The sequence below is a fragment of the Silurus meridionalis genome, chromosome 13, assembly GCF_014805685.1.
Source record: "Silurus meridionalis isolate SWU-2019-XX chromosome 13, ASM1480568v1, whole genome shotgun sequence".
In the NCBI taxonomy this organism is placed as follows: domain Eukaryota; kingdom Metazoa; phylum Chordata; class Actinopteri; order Siluriformes; family Siluridae; genus Silurus; species Silurus meridionalis.
The window spans coordinates 4,948,889-4,967,363 of record NC_060896.1 but is presented as its reverse complement, the minus strand read 5'-3'; the positions used below and the strand labels follow the sequence as shown (position 1 = coordinate 4,967,363).

The 18,475-nt window shown below is 38.0% G+C and overlaps 2 protein-coding genes across 9 annotated transcripts in view; both read left to right on the top strand.

The window, feature by feature from the left end:
- The window catches only part of LOC124395768 (carbohydrate sulfotransferase 8-like), a 102,982-nt gene extending 98,562 nt beyond the window's left edge, over window positions 1-4,420 (top strand). For all 8 annotated transcript variants that reach the window (XM_046864592.1, XM_046864589.1, XM_046864588.1 and 5 more), the window contains 2 exons: window positions 999-1,036; window positions 3,167-4,420. In XM_046864592.1, the coding sequence (XP_046720548.1) occupies window positions 999-1,036; window positions 3,167-4,255 (1,127 nt within the window). In that variant the 3' untranslated portion in view covers window positions 4,256-4,420. The remainder of the gene's footprint in view (window positions 1-998; window positions 1,037-3,166) is intronic.
- Window positions 4,421-12,236: 7,816 nt separating this feature from the next.
- Window positions 12,237-15,475, top strand: LOC124395958 (low choriolytic enzyme-like). Its single transcript, XM_046864855.1, has 7 exons — window positions 12,237-12,300; window positions 13,438-13,590; window positions 13,805-13,922; window positions 14,643-14,821; window positions 14,916-14,997; window positions 15,176-15,302; window positions 15,409-15,475. Exons 1-6 carry the CDS (start codon window positions 12,237-12,239, stop codon window positions 15,300-15,302), a joined length of 723 nt encoding a protein of 240 aa, XP_046720811.1. The 3' UTR covers window positions 15,409-15,475.
- Window positions 15,476-18,475: the final 3,000 nt, after the last annotated feature.

Sequence of the window (18,475 nt, the reverse complement as noted above, 5' to 3'; positions counted from 1 at the left end):
TGAAGATAACCAGTCCTGCAATACCAACAACTCAGCTTTAAAGGATCTACAACCAGGGAGTAGCCAGAAGGTGAAGTTGGAGAACCAATTTCAGGGTTAATTAGAAGCACAAGAAGAGCAGCTGGGAGTAAATATGGATATTTCTTAGATTTTTCAGATTCCTTTTAAACTGTAGAAAGATGTTTCTGGTGTCCAAGCAGACCATATGCCATGGGATAATTAAAAATGTGAATTCCTTATTTGATTTCATTTGAATGCCAGCTGGAAATGGACATGGATTCTTGTAACCTGCTGACTGTAAATTGATTTAATTCACAACATAATGGCTATTTTTTTTTTTTCAAGAAATTGGAATGTTCCATTGGGACATGTATGTGTCCTTGGTTGAAAAAACGAAATCTCTTAATATTTGAAATTCTTTAGACAGAATTTCACTGGGGGCACTGACATGGCTAAATATTTATTTATTTGCTATACACATTAAACAAATCTGGCTTGATGACATATTGAAATACTACACAATGACATATTTGGGTCATGATTATTTTTTGGACCATTCCTTATCAAATTAATATTGATAAACATTCCGGTATTCATTCTTGGTATCATCAAACTATCATGCTGTAGCAGGTTGCATCATGGTTTAGGTACAGAACTCTATAGTATGAACAAATATTTTTTCCATACAGAAGAGATGTGAAATGATGAATGGCCATGGTTTCCTCCAATACAATCTTAGATAGCATTGGTCTCAGTCACAGACAAAAGACAGACCTAGTTACAGACACTGTTACTGTTGGCAGGGTGTACAGGGCACAGTTTTGTGTTTTCTTTCTTGTGTTTTCTCTATAGGTACAATGTTATGCTTCTATTTTAAGTTAAGTTCCGTTTCTGACATTAATATGATTAAAGGCTTTGAGTCATTACAAAATCCAGATCATGTCATAATGCAGGTACAGATTGGATAATAACTCACTTTCCTGCTCTCTGTTTTCCAGGGGTCAATTTCAATGGCTTGACATGGCAGATAAGAGAGGTAAGAGAATACGTTTAATACACACACACACACACACACACACACACACACACACACACACACACTTAATTTAAAATTTCGCAAGAATATTTTGTCTTTATGCTCTATGTTGAGTTTGGTTTCATTAATAGTAAACATACATTTGCATAAAACATCCATATGTGTCTATGTCCATGTTGGTTAGAGTTGAAAAGTAATACTTTCAGGTACATTAAGAACAGAAACTAATGTGCGATTAAGTTGTAATTAATCACCAGTTAACTCACGACAATCATGCAATATAATTATATATATTATTTATACAATAAATTGCAGAAGTTTAGGTTTTAGACATAATAGTGTTTAATTTTACAATTAAAACATGGAAAGTAAATAAACAGAATAGAAATCCAAATCAAATTAAAATCTAATCAAATATTGATCCAAATCAATATTTGGTGTGACTATCCTTTGCCTAAAAAACAGCATCAATTCTTCTAGATACATTCAAGTTTTTGAAGAAACTCTTTATATAGGTTTTTCCAAACATCTTGGAGAAATAACTACAGATCTTCTGTAGGTGTAGGCTGTCTCCAATCCTTTTGTCTCTTCATGCAATCCCAGACAGACTTGATGATGTTGAGATCAAGGCTCCGTGGGGGCCAGACCATCACTTCCAACTGTCCTTGTTCTTTTTTATCATGTATTTCCTTTGTTAAATCAATCAGATCTGGTTTTTTTACAATCTTAGATAAGAGTCAGTCTTATTTTAGACTTTACCTATGATAACTTTTAAGTGGGTCAGAATTTTGGATTCAGGTTGTAAGTATATAAGTTTTTATTACATGGTTGATCACCTTTTAATTGGTTAAATCTGTCAAATGTGTTGGAGTTCATGACTGGACAAGTTTATTCAGTTCCACCAACAAATCAAGGGTCAGGGTTTGTAATGGACTCTTTGACACAAATTTAGAGATATACATAGAACCACTGTCCTGCTGAATCCAGTTGTCAGTTGTGAACAAGATTTAATTCTTTGGTTTATGTCTTTATGAGTTCCCTCAGAATTTCTAGATAATATTCTGTATAATCTATTTGCACTAGTATCTTTTCTAAAAAATAAAAACACCCCACTAAATGATGCTGCCACGCCGATGCTTTAGAGTTGGGGGCGTTGTTTACTTCAAAAGACTCATCTGTTTTCGTCCATACTTGTTCTGACCATGATGATGGCTACACAGTTAAAATATGGTATCTGAACAGAGAACAGTTCTCCAGAAGACTGGAGCTTTGACCTGTTAATCACATGATGGCTCTTGTTACATTGGTCTTGAAGTAGAGGCTTCTTATTCACACGTGCCTTAGCAATATACAACTCCAAATGATGGATGTTTATATTTGTGTTCAATACCTCTAACTCCTTTACCAGTTCCATTGTTGCTGTTTTATTTCTCTCCTGGAAATCTCTTTCAGACTTCCACATTTAAGTCTGGTATGGGCAGTGAAATTTGTTCGAAAACCTCAAGGTAAAGGGAGTCCAAATTACAAATCCCAAAGGCTGAGTAAATCTCAATACTCAAGTCAGGCAAATGGGTATTAACATTGCCATTAAAATTGTGTATCACACTGCTGGATTGTAAGTGTAATTAATAACCAAGATGTCTCAGAAGAGAGAAGGTAGAAATGTTTAGCTTAATAAGTACGGAGAGTACACCATCATGTGGTTGAATAAAGAACAGCAGATTAGTTTTATGATCTATGTTATCCATAATCATTTTGTTTTTATCATTCATGTAGTTGATATGGAAGTCCTAAGAAGCCATGCATCATATTTTTTTCTTTCTTGTTTTCTGATGATCACAACTTAATTTTCTTGTGATTTCAACATAACAAAAGTTGTTTCTTCATGATCAGCGCTTAATTTTTCTGTGTATTTGGCATAAGAGCATGTTCTAGAAGCAGCATCATGAATAATAACTATAACCATGAGAAAACAAGAAAGGAAAAAAACACTACAATCAATTACCTCTTTGGACTCCGTAAATTGAATAGTAGGATTGAATCAATATTGAAACACTGACATGAATTCCTATCTATAATTTGACACTTTATAACCCATACTCTTCTACTATCATATGTTTATCTATATAGGAACTTTGTGGACAGCAGGATAGCAACATTACAGGCAGAATGTCTGCAGTTTCTTTTAAAAGACAACACAGACCCAATGGACCAAGTGTTAATAACTATATCTCGCCAGTCCATTCTCCGGCATTCAACTGGAGCAAACTTGATCAAGCCTCTCATCGTGTTACCAAACGCCATCGGAAACTTCTCAAGACAAGCTCAGCAATTCGGTCACTCTCCAACTCCTCGTCATTATCTTCGCCTACACCCAAAAGCTGGCAGCACTTTTATCATATGCAGAAGACTCGTCACAAGCTGATCAAGGAAGTCTGTGCCAAATACCGAAGCAACATCTCGCAAACAGTAACATCGCACCATGTGTCTCGAATTTATGTAGAGGACAGGCACAAGCTGCTTTACTGTGAAGTCCCCAAAGCAGGCTGCTCCAATTGGAAGCGAGTTCTGATGGTGCTTGCTGGTGTTGCGTCCTCCACTCAAAAGATAAACCATGAGACTGTTCACTACAGCAACCACTTAACACGACTAGACAGCTTGGACCAGCATGCAGTCTCTGAGCGTCTCCGTTCCTACACCAAGGTGCTGTTCATCCGGGAGCCGATGGAGCGTCTGGTCTCAGCATACAGAGACAAATTTGAGAGCCCAAACTCCTACTACCATCCAGTGTTTGGCAAGCCCATAATCTCCAAGTACAGGGTGAATGCATCAAAATCAGCACTCAGGACAGGAAGTGGGGTCACTTTTCAGGAATTTATCCGTTACCTGCTGGATGTACACCGTCCCATAGGTATGGACATCCACTGGGAGCCAGTAAGTCAGCTGTGCAGTCCATGCCTGCTTGACTATGATTTCATTGGCAAATTCGAGACCATTGAGGAGGAAGCGAACTTTCTTTTGCATAGAGTGGGTGCTCCAAAAAACCTCACGTTCCCCACTTTCAAGGACAGAAACCCTGAAGCGGCGAGGACTTCCACACGTATCACGCAGCATTACTTCACACAGCTCAGTGCCTCCGACAGGCAGAGGGTTTATGACTTCTACTATATGGACTATCTAATGTTTAACTATTCCAAACCTTTTCATGATGTGTATTGAATAACTGATTGAACCCTTGGCATTGTCATAGTTGTTAGTGTATAGGATTTCAAAAACGACTAGATTATTACATTGTGACATTTACGTAGTAGTATTTCATTCCAGCTGCTGTCAATAAAACGTGTGATTGCTGCACGCTAAATTAAAACAGAGCACTAAAAATGATACAAAATTCATGACTCACTTTCATGATGTTAAAATGTAACTATAATATTGTATCATTGTAAAAAGTGTCATTCAGATGACTATATATTTTTCTATGTATTTGTATAATGGCTTTATGTGTAGTTGTAGGTATGAATGTCATCATAATTATTAAGCAAACTTTTTCAAGAGATGCACATACAGAGCTGTGTCACATGCAAATTTTGTCTCAAATAAGGTAGTTTAGAAGACAGACCTACCTTCCAACCAAACAGGAGACAGTAGTCCTGACACAAAACCACACACTGCTCAGGGAGATTGAAAACAGGTGATATGAATATAGGTGGAAAAGAGCTTAGGTTTGGGTATTACTCTTAACTACCCCTCCATCCCAATGCAGACCCACACTAAACTACACACTGATGACCTTACTGCAAGGAGGCATCCAACCAGCTAATATTTTTGCTTTATTGGCAGTTAAAATGTAGACAGTGCTCCTAAATGTCAACATATTAAATTGGTGTAATCTGAATGTGGTTGAGAAAATTGTTTTCTCCAATTTTTAACTTGCCACAGGATACTTGGATACCAGGACTTACATACTAACAGCGTTATTTACTTTTATTCATTATTTCTTTCCTTACAAAAAAAAAAAATATTTTTAAATAAAATCTGATCCCCAAATAAAAACAAGAAAAAATCTGATCTTTAAATGGAAAATCTCAAACCCTAATCCTCATAAATCTAACTTCTAAAGTTTGACCCAACACTAACCCCTAACTCCTAACCCCACCGTAACCCAGACCTCCTAACCTTAATACCTAACTCTACATGAACACATAATCACCTAACATTACCCCCACCCTAACGCTTAGCCCCTAATCACAACCCCACTCTAAACCTTAACCCCTAACCCTAACATTTAACCACTTACCCCATTCTAACCCTAACCCTACTCGAACCTCTCTCCAAACCCAACCCCTAACCATAACATCTAACTCAACCCTAACACTTAACCCAACTATAACCCTAACCCCTTTACACTAACCCCACTCTGACCCTAACCCCACTATAACACTAACCCTAATCTAACTGTAACCCCAACACAAACCCCACTCTAACCCTAACTCCTTTACACCAACCTAGACTAGCTCTAACCCCTTAACACTAACCACACTCCAACCATAACCCCAACACTAACCCCACTCTAACACTAACCCCACTCTAACCCTAACCCTAACCCCACTCTAACCCTAACTCCACTCTAACCCCACTCGCCTAACCCCTAACACTAACCCAACTCTAACCCCACTCTAACCCTAACCACCTAACCCTAACCCCACTCTTACCCCAACCCCTAACCCAACTCTAACCTAATTTTAACCCCTAACCCCTAAACCTAACCCCACTCTAACCATAACCCTCTAACCCCACTCTAACTCTAACCCCACTCTAACACTAACCCCTAACCCTAACCCCACTCTAACCCTAGCCCCACTCTTACCCTACCCCCAACCCAACTCTAACCCTAACCCCACTCTAACACAAACCCCACTCTAACCCTAACTCCTTTACACCAACCTAGACTAGCTCTAACCCCTTAACACTAACCACACTCCAACCATAACCCCAACACTAACCCCACTCTAACACTAACCCCACTCTAACCCTAACCCTAACCCCACTCTAACCCTAACTCCACTCTAACCCCACTCGCCTAACCCCTAACACTAACCCAACTCTAACCCCACTCTAACCCTAACCACCTAACCCTAACCCCACTCTTACCCCAACCCCTAACCCAACTCTAACCTAATTTTAACCCTAACCCCTAAACCTAACCCCACTCTAACCATAACCCTCTAACCCCACTCTAACCCTAACCCCACTATAACACTAACCCCTAACCCTAACCCCACTCTAACCCTAGCCCCACTCTTACCCTACCCCCAACCCAACTCTAACCCTAACCCCACTCTAACACTAACACCACTCCAACCCTAACTCCTTTACACTAACCTAGACTAGCTCTAACCCCTTAACACTAACCACACTCCAACCATAACCCCAACACTAACCACACTCTAACTCTAACCTCTAACCCTAACCCCACTCTTCCCACTCTAACCCTAACCCCAACCCAAACCCCAGTCTAACCCCACTCAAATTTTACCCCACTCTAACAGTAAACCCACTCCAACCATAACCTTAACACTAACCACACTCTAACCATACCCCTTTACACTAACCCAACCCCACTCTAACTCTAACCCCTTTACACTAACCCCAGTCTTACCATAACCTCTTTACACTAACCCCAGTCTAACCTAACCCATTTACACTAACCCCTAACCCCTTTACACTAGCCTCAGTCTAACCCTAACCCTAATCTAACCATAAACCCAAAACAAACTCCGTTCTAACCCCAACTCCCTAACCCTAACCCCACTCTAACACTAACCCCACTCTAACCCTAATCTTAACCCCACTCTAACCCTAACTCCACTCTAACCCCACTCTAGCCCTTACCTCCTAACACTAACACAACTCTAACCCCACTCTAACCCTAACCCCTAACCCTAACCCCACTCTAACCTCATTTTAACCTTAACCCCACTCTAACCCTAAACCTCTAACCCCACTTTAACCCTAACCCCTAACTCTAACCCCACTCTTACCCTAACCCCTAACCTAACCCCACTCTAACCTCATTTTAACCCTAACCCCTAACCCTAACCCTAATCTAACCCTAAACCTCTAACCCCACTTTAACCCTAATCCCTAACACTAACCCCACTCTAACCCTAACCCCAATGTTACCCTACCCCACTCTAACACTAACCCCACTCTTACCCTCCCCTAACCCTAACCCCACTCTAACCATACCCCCAGTCTAACCTTAACCCCTAACACTAACCGCACTCTATCCCACTCTAACCCTAACCCTAATGCTAACCCCACTCTAACCCTAATGCCCTAACCCTAACCCCACTCTAACCCTAACCCCAATCTAACCATAACACCAACACTAATCTCAATCCAGTCCCAACCTAAACACAAACCCCACTCTAACCCTAACCCCTAACACTAACCTTGCTCTCACCTAAACCCCACATTCTACCTCAACCCCAGCAAAACCCCACTCTAATGCCAACACTAAACCTCACTCTAACCCTAAACCACTTACATTAAACTCAATATTACCCTAACCCCTCTAAACCTAGCCCCAACTTAAACACTAAGCCACTAACAATAACCCCACTCTAACCCTAACCCCACACTAACGCCAACCTCCAACCCCAACCCCACTCTAACGCTAACTCCTTAACCCATATGTTAGTTTTCATGTTTTGTGTGCATGTAATATTTTTTTATAATTTTATTGTTCTTTCATGTTTTGTGGCTGTTTGATAAATGCTAATATGCTATGATGGCCAACACACACACACAAATACAATTTACCATTGTTAGTAAGGACAACACCCAGGATTTATATATCTCTCTTCATATTTTGCCAAGTTGGCTCTGTTGCCCTATATTGAAGAGTGCCAATTTACAAAGATACTTTGATTGGATGCTTTTACTTGTCTTGCTTTTACAACACCACACACACACACACACACACACACACACACACACACACACACACACACACACTTAGGATTGTATCTGTTGTTGAAAAAGACCATTGATGTCCAAATTTAAAAGTACACACTTTATAAGCATCCATAAATACAGAAATTATGGACTGTTTCATTTCTTAATAAATATATATATATATATATATATATATATATATATATATATATATATATATATATAAATAAACATGCAAGTAAAATATATCGATATAACATATGGGTGTATAATGCAACTGTATGCATATATGTTGGACATATATGTTTTTGAGTGATGTGAGGATATACAATTATAATAATAATAATGATAATGATAATGATAATTATTATTATTATTATTATTATTATTATTATTATTATTATTATTGTATTTAAGTTACTGTATGTAAGAAAGTATGGAAGTCCAATGTCCACTGAAGACACACATCAATATAGAATGTTCTCAATGCTAAACAAATGTGAATCTTTTTTAGCGTACACATAAAGATTCCCTTTGCCTTATTTTTGCGTTGCCCGTTAAATGACATGAGGCAACAAGTTATTCAAGTGGTGAAATTATCTCTCTCTTTTAGATTGAGCTAATATATGTTGCTGTATATTCTTGTATATTGTGTGGCTATTTTTTGTTGTTGTTATTTTTTTTTTGTCAGAACCACCAACTCAGCTCTTCATCTCTCTCTTCTGTTGGGATTGGCTACTGTTCCTTTTATATCAGTTTACCAGTGGTGAAACGGTGCACACAGGGCCACATGTACAGTACAAAGCTGTTTGTGTTTGTATTAATCAAATAAAAACTCAACAAATTTACTAAAGTTTAATAAAACTGATTTCATACTTACATCTGTATGTTGCTGAATAACAGTTTTGTGCACATTGTCGAAAATGTGAATGGCACAGCTCACTTACATTTTTTGATGGCCACAAGACATAAAAGTTCACCGAGTGGAGAAAACCACGAAATATTTGCTAAACTGTAGCTATACCATACCTCTTTTGTCTTTTGTTACATCCAGGACAATAGCCATAAACACAGGATCTCTGAAGGGTCTTCATGCTGAGCCCCATGCTCTACATACTTTTCACCCACTTGCAGAACAACAACATCATCAAATTCACTGATGACTTAACAGTCACAGGACTGATAATGGAAGTTGATGAGTTAGTGTACAGAATTAAAGTGAAGTCAGGACATCATAGACACCCACAGCATAGCCCCTAGCAACACTCCTATTATCAGACAGATTCTAAAGGTGTGCTAAAGCCAGGACTTAAAGGTTGAAAATATTTTCTGAACAACATTCATTCACTCGAGATCTTTCAGTCCAACATCCAACTCCGACAGAACCGTTGTCAAACTGAAACATGTCCAGGCCTGAAGAGGGGTGACAGGGAGAGAGAAATATAAATTATTGTGTATCCTTACTGTTATACAGGTATAAAAAAAAGGCATATGAATGTGAAGGTCAGGTTTCAAGGTCAGAATAAACTCTACAGCAGGGGTACCTAGCTACTGGGCTGTGGATCGGTACCAGGCACTGGATCATTTGGTACCAGGCCAAACTAAAATGATAAACACTTTTAAATGTGATATTATTTCCATTTTATTGACTCACATATTTTAAAACATTTCCACCAATGCCAAATGTCTGCACTTGTTTTAGTCATGAATAAGTTTTTTTGAATGCATTGATAAAATTCAGTTAATGCGTTATGGTGATTTGAGTTACATTTTTATTACATATGTAATAATTAAATGAATAATTAGATCATATATGTATAATCAAAGGTGGGCAATAACAAAGTAAATGTCCACTTAAGTACTTACTGTACACTTACTGTAATTAAGTAGCTATTTCGTGTATATGTACTTCACTGAAGTATTTCCATTTGGGGAGACTTTTACTTTAACTTCTCTACAATTTCAAAGTCAAATATCTTACTTTTTACTTAAATTACTGCAAGAACAGCGCACACACTATATATATAAGCCATAATAGATCATAGTACATCATATTTTTGTACCTTTACTCAAGTGAAAACTTTACCTACTGTATCTCTCTTATTCTTAAGTACATGGTTTGTATTTCATTCACCACTGTGTATAAAAGTACTATATTATGCCGCCCATAATACTAGGTAGTTATGTCCGTGAGCAGTTTCTGGAAAAATTGTCTTGATTTAAACGGGTCCGTGGTGCAAAAAAGATTGAGGACTTCTGCTTTACACAATCTTTAATTCTCCAAAGGAGTATAAAACTGCATTCAACAGTTTTACACTGAAAACAAATGAAACCGAATTTAGGTGTTAGGTCACTGAGGTGAAAAATGCTGACACAGTGTGTGTACACCACATGATGGCAGCGAAAAAAATCTGTATCCCAAACGTGCAAACAGATGTCTTCCTTTACGTGGCTCATCTGCAGTGTCAAAAAATGTCAGTGAACATATAAAGCATATTGCATGTGTCTGTACACACACACACACCTGCAGAAATTTAATAAGATGTACAGATCTTACAGAGTTTAATAAATGCACAGGTTCTTTATACGGGTCTGAGATGATTCATTAGGGGCTTAAACCCCTGACCGTCCAATTAGTAACCCAGAGCCTTAACCACTGAACTACCAGTTCCCAACTAACTATGTTTTATGACATTGGATTTTGCAGTGTGACCAACCACATCTTATTTCCATAGATGTTAATTATATTTATATTAGTACATTTTGATCATCGGAACATTAATAATAAGAGAATATGAAAATAATTGATTAAAGAATGTAAAATCAGAAACAGAAAAGTCATCAGTCACATCACAGTGATGTAAGTAGTCTCAACAATAAACGACTTAAAAGTGTCTCCATCAGAGTGAAGTAACCGCACATGAGGTGTGATTGTGGTGCTGATCGTAAGAAAAACTCTATCCGCTTCCTTGATAACATGGTTACATGTACAGTCACGTGTAAAGATAATCTTTTCAAGATTCAGCATTTGCTGCTCAATATGTACATCATCACATTGGGTCCACAGAAAAGGGTATAAAACCCTTAAGTTTGCCACTGTAGCATCTCATTTTTTTCTTGGAAGGCTGAGGTAAGAGAACTTTCTCTACTTAAATGAATCATTGACTTATTTGTGTTGTAATGTCTGAGACAATACTGCTAAGTGCTACTAAGTGTTTGGAGAATTTCTCAGTTAGATGAGATGTTTTGGGAGTAAACAGAACTTCAAGTTGAGCAGGTCAGGGGGTCTTGTTCTATATACTAATGTTTGTTTCCAACATCTACAGGATGTTTGCTGTCATGTTTGTGTATAAGGTGACTGTGGCTCTGTTGGTCCTGATGTTCTGTTCTGCACAGGAGGTAAGAGACATTCATGCAGATGTGTGTTTACTTAAAGATCTTATTGTTCTTCACACAATATTAAACCTCCTCTACCAGACTGATGATATGTACAGCTTGTACCTATTCATTTTCAGTTTTACAATCCAGAATGATTTAGAAGTCAGACATGTGAAAAGTTGGAATATTATTCATTTATTGATTGCTGTTGTTGTTCTTGTTTTTTGTGTCCTCGCTGTGTTTTGGTGCATGTTGGTAAGTTTTATGCTCTTTTACCATTATTATAAAAGTATAGCAGGCATAGAATTATGAGCAGGCATAGAATTATGGCAACCTGCCTAATATTGTGTCGATCCCCCTTCTGCTGCTAAAACAGTCATGACCCTTCAAGCATTAACAACATAAACTTCTTTTGCAATTTGAGCTATAGTTGCTCATCTGTTGGCCACATGGTCCAGCCTTCGCTCCCCACGTACATCAGTGTGCCTTGGCAGCCCACAACCCGGTCATCAGTTCACCACTGTTCCTTCCTTGGAGCACTTTTGATAGATGAAGACCACTGCAAACCAGGAACAGCCAGGAACAAGAGCTGCAGTTTTGGAGATGCTCTGACCCAGACGTCTAGACGTCACAATTTGACTCTTGTCAAGATCACTCAAATCCTTACGCTCGCCCATTTGTCCTGCTTTTAACACGTGAACTTTAAGGACAAAATCCTGCCTAATTTATCCCACCCACTAACAGGTGCCATGATAAAAAGATAATCAGTGTTATTCACTTCACCAGTCATAATGTTGTGCCTGTTAGGTGTATATGGTGTATATATGTAGACTGAACTCATTTTTATTTCTATAGCTACTGTATGGAGGACCCTCTTTCTCATCTGCCTGTTGGAGAACTGATCGAGAGAGCAAACAGTAAAATCAGTAAGTGAAGAAGAAAACAGATTGGTGGGCCGCTAGGACCAGCAAGGCCTTTTCTCCTAATCCTAAACTCATAATCACTGCCTTACATTTAAATATCATTTTGCCCATGAATATGTATCAGTCTGTATTTTGGTCACTCTGAGGCACACTAGAAGGTGTAGAAACACATCAGCATTTTCATGTCTTTTGATTGGAGGGTCAGAGAAGGAACTACTGCAAACTGCATCTGTGGAAAACTGCACAAGCTCAAAAATATTCATGAGGATTTAATCAATTTTTGTATTCCAAATGATGACAGAGTGGAAAAAAATGTTTTTGGTCACAGTTACACTTAAAAGGACATTTACAAGACAGACATTTAAAAAAAAGCTGGACATTGTGAAGAAAGGTCGACCAAAACAAAAAAGATTCAGAGGTCAACCTTTCTTCACAATGTCCACAGCTGCGGGTGGTGCAGCTGTGGCTACAGTGAAAGGAGACGTTTGATTTTTTTTAATCGGGTTTCTTGCTTTAGTAATGGCAATCTTTCTTACTGCCTGAGATACCTGTCTGTGATGCAGCGCTCTGCTATACAGCATTTCTCTTTATTATTAATGGTTTCTAGAGTCTTGGGGCTCATAATGATGGTATTAAGAGGTAAAGTGGTTCAGGTAGGACACCACTGAAACCCTGGGTATAAGATGCATGGTATGACACTGAGAAAACAGCACTAAAACTTTGCACTCAACTGTGTAGTACAGATTACAGATTTAAAGTGGGTTTTTTTTTCCATTAATTATTTAAAAAATGTTCATCATAAGCCAAAGTCTGAAGTTGTGCAATAATGAAATGACTCCTGAACTAAATGATATGGTCCAGATACTGTATTTCCTGAATCACTATTAGCAGAGATCACTTTAAATCATTGTCTAGCAACATCAATAGCTCATCATAGCTCATGGACTCTAAACACGTGTTGGCAGATGAACTATTTGTTTCAACCTAACCATTCTTTTAAACATGTTAGTAATAACGTCTAAGAACACTGGTCTTACGGATCATTACAAATTATACATAAGCACAACTGAATTCTTTCCAATGTGATCATCAGTATATTGATGCATGTTATTACACTGAATTCTCTGTTCCATGGTTTAGATCCTGCCAGTGGTGAAACTGTGCTGACTGAAGGAGACATTGTTCCTACTCGCAATTGGAAAAACGCTGATCCCTGCACTTCCACTGGCTGCAAGTGGCCAAAGTCGCCTGATGGAAATGTCTATGTTCCCTACCTGATCTCCTACCCATACTGTATGTCAGTTATATGAACTTTCAAATGAGATATTATATCATAATTCAATTCTCTACATATTAAAAACTTAACACTTAAATACATACATTTCTTTACCTACTAAAAAATACACTTTGTAGTCTAACACTGCCGAACAGATTAATATTGTGATATTAATATCAGCGTATTATATTATTATAATATTATTTATTTCCTCGTCGCCCTCTTCCGTAGCTGCTACTCAGATGCAGGTTATCCAGAAGGCTCTGGACTCCTTCTCCACAGTCTCCTGCATCCACTTCATACCACGCACCAATCAGAAGGCTTATATTAACATCAAATCGATTAATGGGTACGCATTAACAATATAATCATCTCCTTTATTCTTTTTTTTTTCTCATTTTTATTTGCTTCAGCCGAACACAACTCAATCTATATAGATTTTTGATACTTAGTCATATTTGATAGTGATTAGAAAATTATTTAAAAAGTAAAAGAAAATAAAGCCTTGCTGTTGTTACAAAGCAAAAGTTGTGTGCCGATTTAGATCCATGACCTTCACTAAGGATCGAGTACCAGATTTAGTTAATTTTTCAGATTTTTCAAATTTTTCATTACATTCAATTACTTTTTTCGATTGCAATTGTTTTTAGATTTAGTTGATTTAATAGAAATGTTTTTTTGAACTTGACAAAATCTTGCCCCGATAAGAAAGTTATTGTATTGTTCAATTAGTGGAAACTATTTTTTTGGGGGGAGGGATTTCCTCTGGAATTTTGGTGTTAACTCGTGTTAATTTATCCGCCTCAATCTATGAGCACGGGAGGCTGATCAATGAGAACGACTTCTCCTTCCAAAACGTGTTCTGTGTACTCCAGAAGACAAGAAGATGTTTCAAAGGTTGCAGAATAAACAAACTGGATATCACTGTTGGTGGTCTTCTGGTTCCTTACTTCATGGTGTCCATTTCATCCATGCTACAGAATCCCAAACCTTACATGTGAACTAGTATAAATTATTGACATCAAAAATCTTTTGCAAAAATGCATTTGAAATTTTTTTTTAATTACAGATGTTGGTCTCTTATTGGACATACTGGCAGTATGCAGACGGTGTCTTTGGCTCAATATGGTTGTATCTACCACCAGATCATCCAACACGAGCTTCTTCATGTTCTGGGCTTTCATCATGAGCAAAGCCGCAGTGACCGAGACAAGTATATTCAAGTGGCCTGGGAGAATGTTTCAGACGGTATGGGATTAAATTGCACAACATTTAATCCAAGATTAGGGTTGGTTATTGTTGATGGGACTTTAGTATCTACTTATTGTGTTTGTTTCTATAGATATGAAAGGCAACTTCAACATAAAGCGAACTCTAAATCGTGGAACTTCCTACGATTACAACTCTGTCATGCAGTACCAAAGGTCACAACATGATAAATAATTTCCCAAACTCATCATTTTCGATATGTAATATTTGTATAACATTATGATGATTGATTTTTTTAGGGTATTTATTACAACAAAATATCTTTTTTGTGAAGGTTTTGTGTTTTTGTTAAGGTTTTTTTTGTAAAGGTTTTTTTGTTATATGTTATTTCAGAACTGCTTTCTCTAAGAACGGCCTTCCCACCATGATCCCCTTCCCTGACCCCAATGTGGCCTTTGGCCAAGCCACAGAAATGAGCCAAAATGACATCACCAGGCTCAAACTCCTCTACCAGTGCTGAGTAATTGTAGAAAATTCTTTCATTTAGTAATATTTTAAAGTCTATTTCTATCATTACAATGACGTTAAACACAGAAGAGACAATAACACGCTTTCTCATTGTGCAGAAACTCCTGTGTGCTGCAGATGAACAGTTTTCCTGGTGACATCTGTTGGATGTAAAGGCGATTTCAAGCCGGTTAATTGTTTTTGTACACAATAAACACAAATAACTTCATTTCCCTATGCAGTTTTTATTTATTTTAATGAGTATGTTCATATGTTCACTGTTTCAGCTAGTTTTGACTGAAAAAAAAGAATGCAATAAACAATCCAAAAGAGCAAAATCCAACAAACACCGCAGCATCGGTTCTGTAACCAATGATGTAAAAGGAAAATTTGATGTTTAGTAAAGGACAATCTTACTTACACATCAAACATAGACATTCTAATTATTTGTCTGCTTCAAATTCTGCTTTGAAAAGCTTGAACATGACTATGAAACTCAGGTGTCAACATCATTTTTATAGTCATATATTTTCTTACCAGGAAAGTTCCTATCAGCTTCTTCTATTTACCTAATAGATATTACCTTTCCAGCTGATGCACAATAAACCCAGCAGGATCTCAAATTTTTGTGAAAGGAATATAAATCATTTTACATTAATACACTCATTTCTACCTGAAATACAGTCGGTGTACCACATGGTGGCAGCAAAAACTAATCTAACCGAAATACACGATTAACCTGACTAACTCGAACTATATGGACAAAAGTTTTTTGCTTTTTGAACCTCCCAATTTAGTCCCAATTTGCTGTTATATAACCATTAATCTCATGGAAAATGTTCCAATAGATTTTGGAGTGTATTTGTGGAGATTTGTGTGAGATTCATTCAGCCACAAGGGTGTAAAGAGAATAGAATAGAATAGAATAGAATAGAATAGAATAGAATAGAATAGAATAGAATAGAATAGAATAGAATAGAATAGAATTGAATTGAATAGACTTTATTTGTCACATATACATTACTGATATAGGTGAGATGAGGAGGTCTGGGTTGCAGTCAGTGCTCACATTCATCCCAAAGGTGTTCAATAGGGTTGAGGCCTGATCTTCCACTCCAACCCATGTAAAGCATATCTAGTGTATTAGAGGTCGAAAATGCTTTATCATGATGATCACAGAGTTAAACGAACAAACAGTAGTGTATACTGCCTTAATATTCATGATCATTAGATAAAATATTAAATAACACCAAAACTGATTAATAATATCAATAAACTCCAATAAACATTGACTCCAATAAACATTGCTCCATTTTGCTTGGAAATAAACTATACATCGGATTTTCAATCAATTGTGCGCTTTTAGATGCGCTTTAATAAAACTTTGCATTCACTTGAACTTGGAAACCCAAAACTTGTTCCAGCATGATGATGCCCCTGTGCAGTGAGCTCCTTGAAGATCTGCTTTACATGCTTTAGAGAGGAGGATCTTGAGTGGCCTGCTCTAGAGCTCTGCTCTTATCCCTTCTGAACACCTTTGGGATGAATTTGAATGCTGACTGCACTCCAGGTCTCCTCACCTACATGAGTAATAATTTGTAATACTCTTGTGGCTGATGAACACAAATATCCATAAGCACACTCCAAAATCTAGTGGAACATCTTCCCAGAAGAGTGGAGGGAATTATAAGAGCAAACTGGTACTAAATGTGGAATGCGATGCTCAAAAATCACATACTGTACTTATGACCAGGTGACCCAATACTTTTGGCAATGTAGTGTATAGTGGGTATAGTGTATCTGCAGCAGGACAACAACCCCAAACATACAGCCAATGTCATCTTCAGAGTGGAGAAGAACAAGGAGTCCTGGAAGTGATGGTTTCACAACATTATCAAGTCTGTCTGGGATAACATAAAGAGACAGAAGGATTTAAAGCAGCCAACATCTACAGAAGATCTGTGGATAGACCCTCTAGATGTTTGGAGAAAACAACCTGCCAAGTTAATTCAAAAACTATGTGCAAGTGTACCTAGAAAAAATTATATTGTTTTGCAGGGAAATGAACATGCAAGAGCGTTTCAGCTGATGATGTTCTTGACGATGTACACTAGTGGGCGCCAAACACCAACAATTCTTCTGCATGTCTCGACGTTACATCAATGATTTACGTTTGTTATAGACGCATTAAACAAACATTCAGATGAATAAATAATCCTTCTAACCTACCTACAACAGCTCGGGTAGGAAATCATGTCAGTATGAAGTGAAATGACCCAGTTTAGACCTGCATACCCAGGCAGATGCCATCACACCTGCCATTTATTAAGGATTTCAGTGGTACAGTCTGGTGATAACTGTATATAATTTTGGTGTGAACTTAAAAAATGGAGATCTTAAATAGAAAACAGTAAAATCCAAACATGCAGATCAACTACAGCCCTTCATTCATACAGTTACACACATACAATCCATTTACATTTATTACATTCAATACAACCTTAATTTAAACTCTGATTAAACCATAACAGAATAATGTAGAGGAGAGATCCCTTTTACAATGTTTGTTTGTTTCTTTCTTTCTTTCTTTCTTTCTTTCTTTCTTTCTTTCTTTCTTTGTATTTCAACTTCTAAGTGAAGTGTTTGGCTTCTTTTTAAAAACTTTTTTTGCTTAGGGAAGAAAAAGAAAAACTGAGAAGTGGGAGGAAAGTGGGGAGAGCTGGGGGGTGGAAGGAAGGAGGAAAAGAGTAGGAAGGGAAAATGGGAGAGAGGGATGTAGGGAGGAGGAAAAGTGTAGTATGGGGAAAGAGGGGAGGGAGGGATGGAGGGAGGAGGACAAGTGTAGGAAGGGGAAAGAGGGGAGGGAGGGATGGAGGAGGAGGAAAAGTGTAGGAAGGGGAAAAGGGAGGGAGGGATGGAGGAGGAGGAAAATTGTAGGAAGGGGAAGAGGAAGGAGGGATGAGGAAGGAGGAAAAGTGTAGGAAGGGGTAAGAGGGAGGGAGGGATGGAGGGTGGAGGAACAGTGTAGGAAGGGGAAAAGGGAGGGAGGGATGGAGGAGGAGGAAAATTGTAGGAAGGGGAAGAGGGAAGGAGGGATGAGGAAGGAGGAAAAGTGTAGGAAGGGGAAAGAGGGAGGGAGGGATGGAGGACAGAGGAAAAGTGTAGGAAGGGGAAAAGGGAGGGAGG

Excerpts from the sequence above, each read along its gene's own strand:
- LOC124395958 (XM_046864855.1), top strand. The coding sequence starts at position 12,237 with ATGGAGGACCCTCTTTCTCATCTGCCTGTTGGAGAACTGATCGAGAGA. Across the intron at positions 12,301-13,437 it reads GAGAGCAAACAGTAAAATCA|ATCCTGCCAGTGGTGAAACT; the intron begins GTAAGTGAAGAA and ends TCCATGGTTTAG. Across the intron at positions 13,591-13,804 it reads CCTGATCTCCTACCCATACT|CTGCTACTCAGATGCAGGTT; the intron begins GTATGTCAGTTA and ends CCTCTTCCGTAG.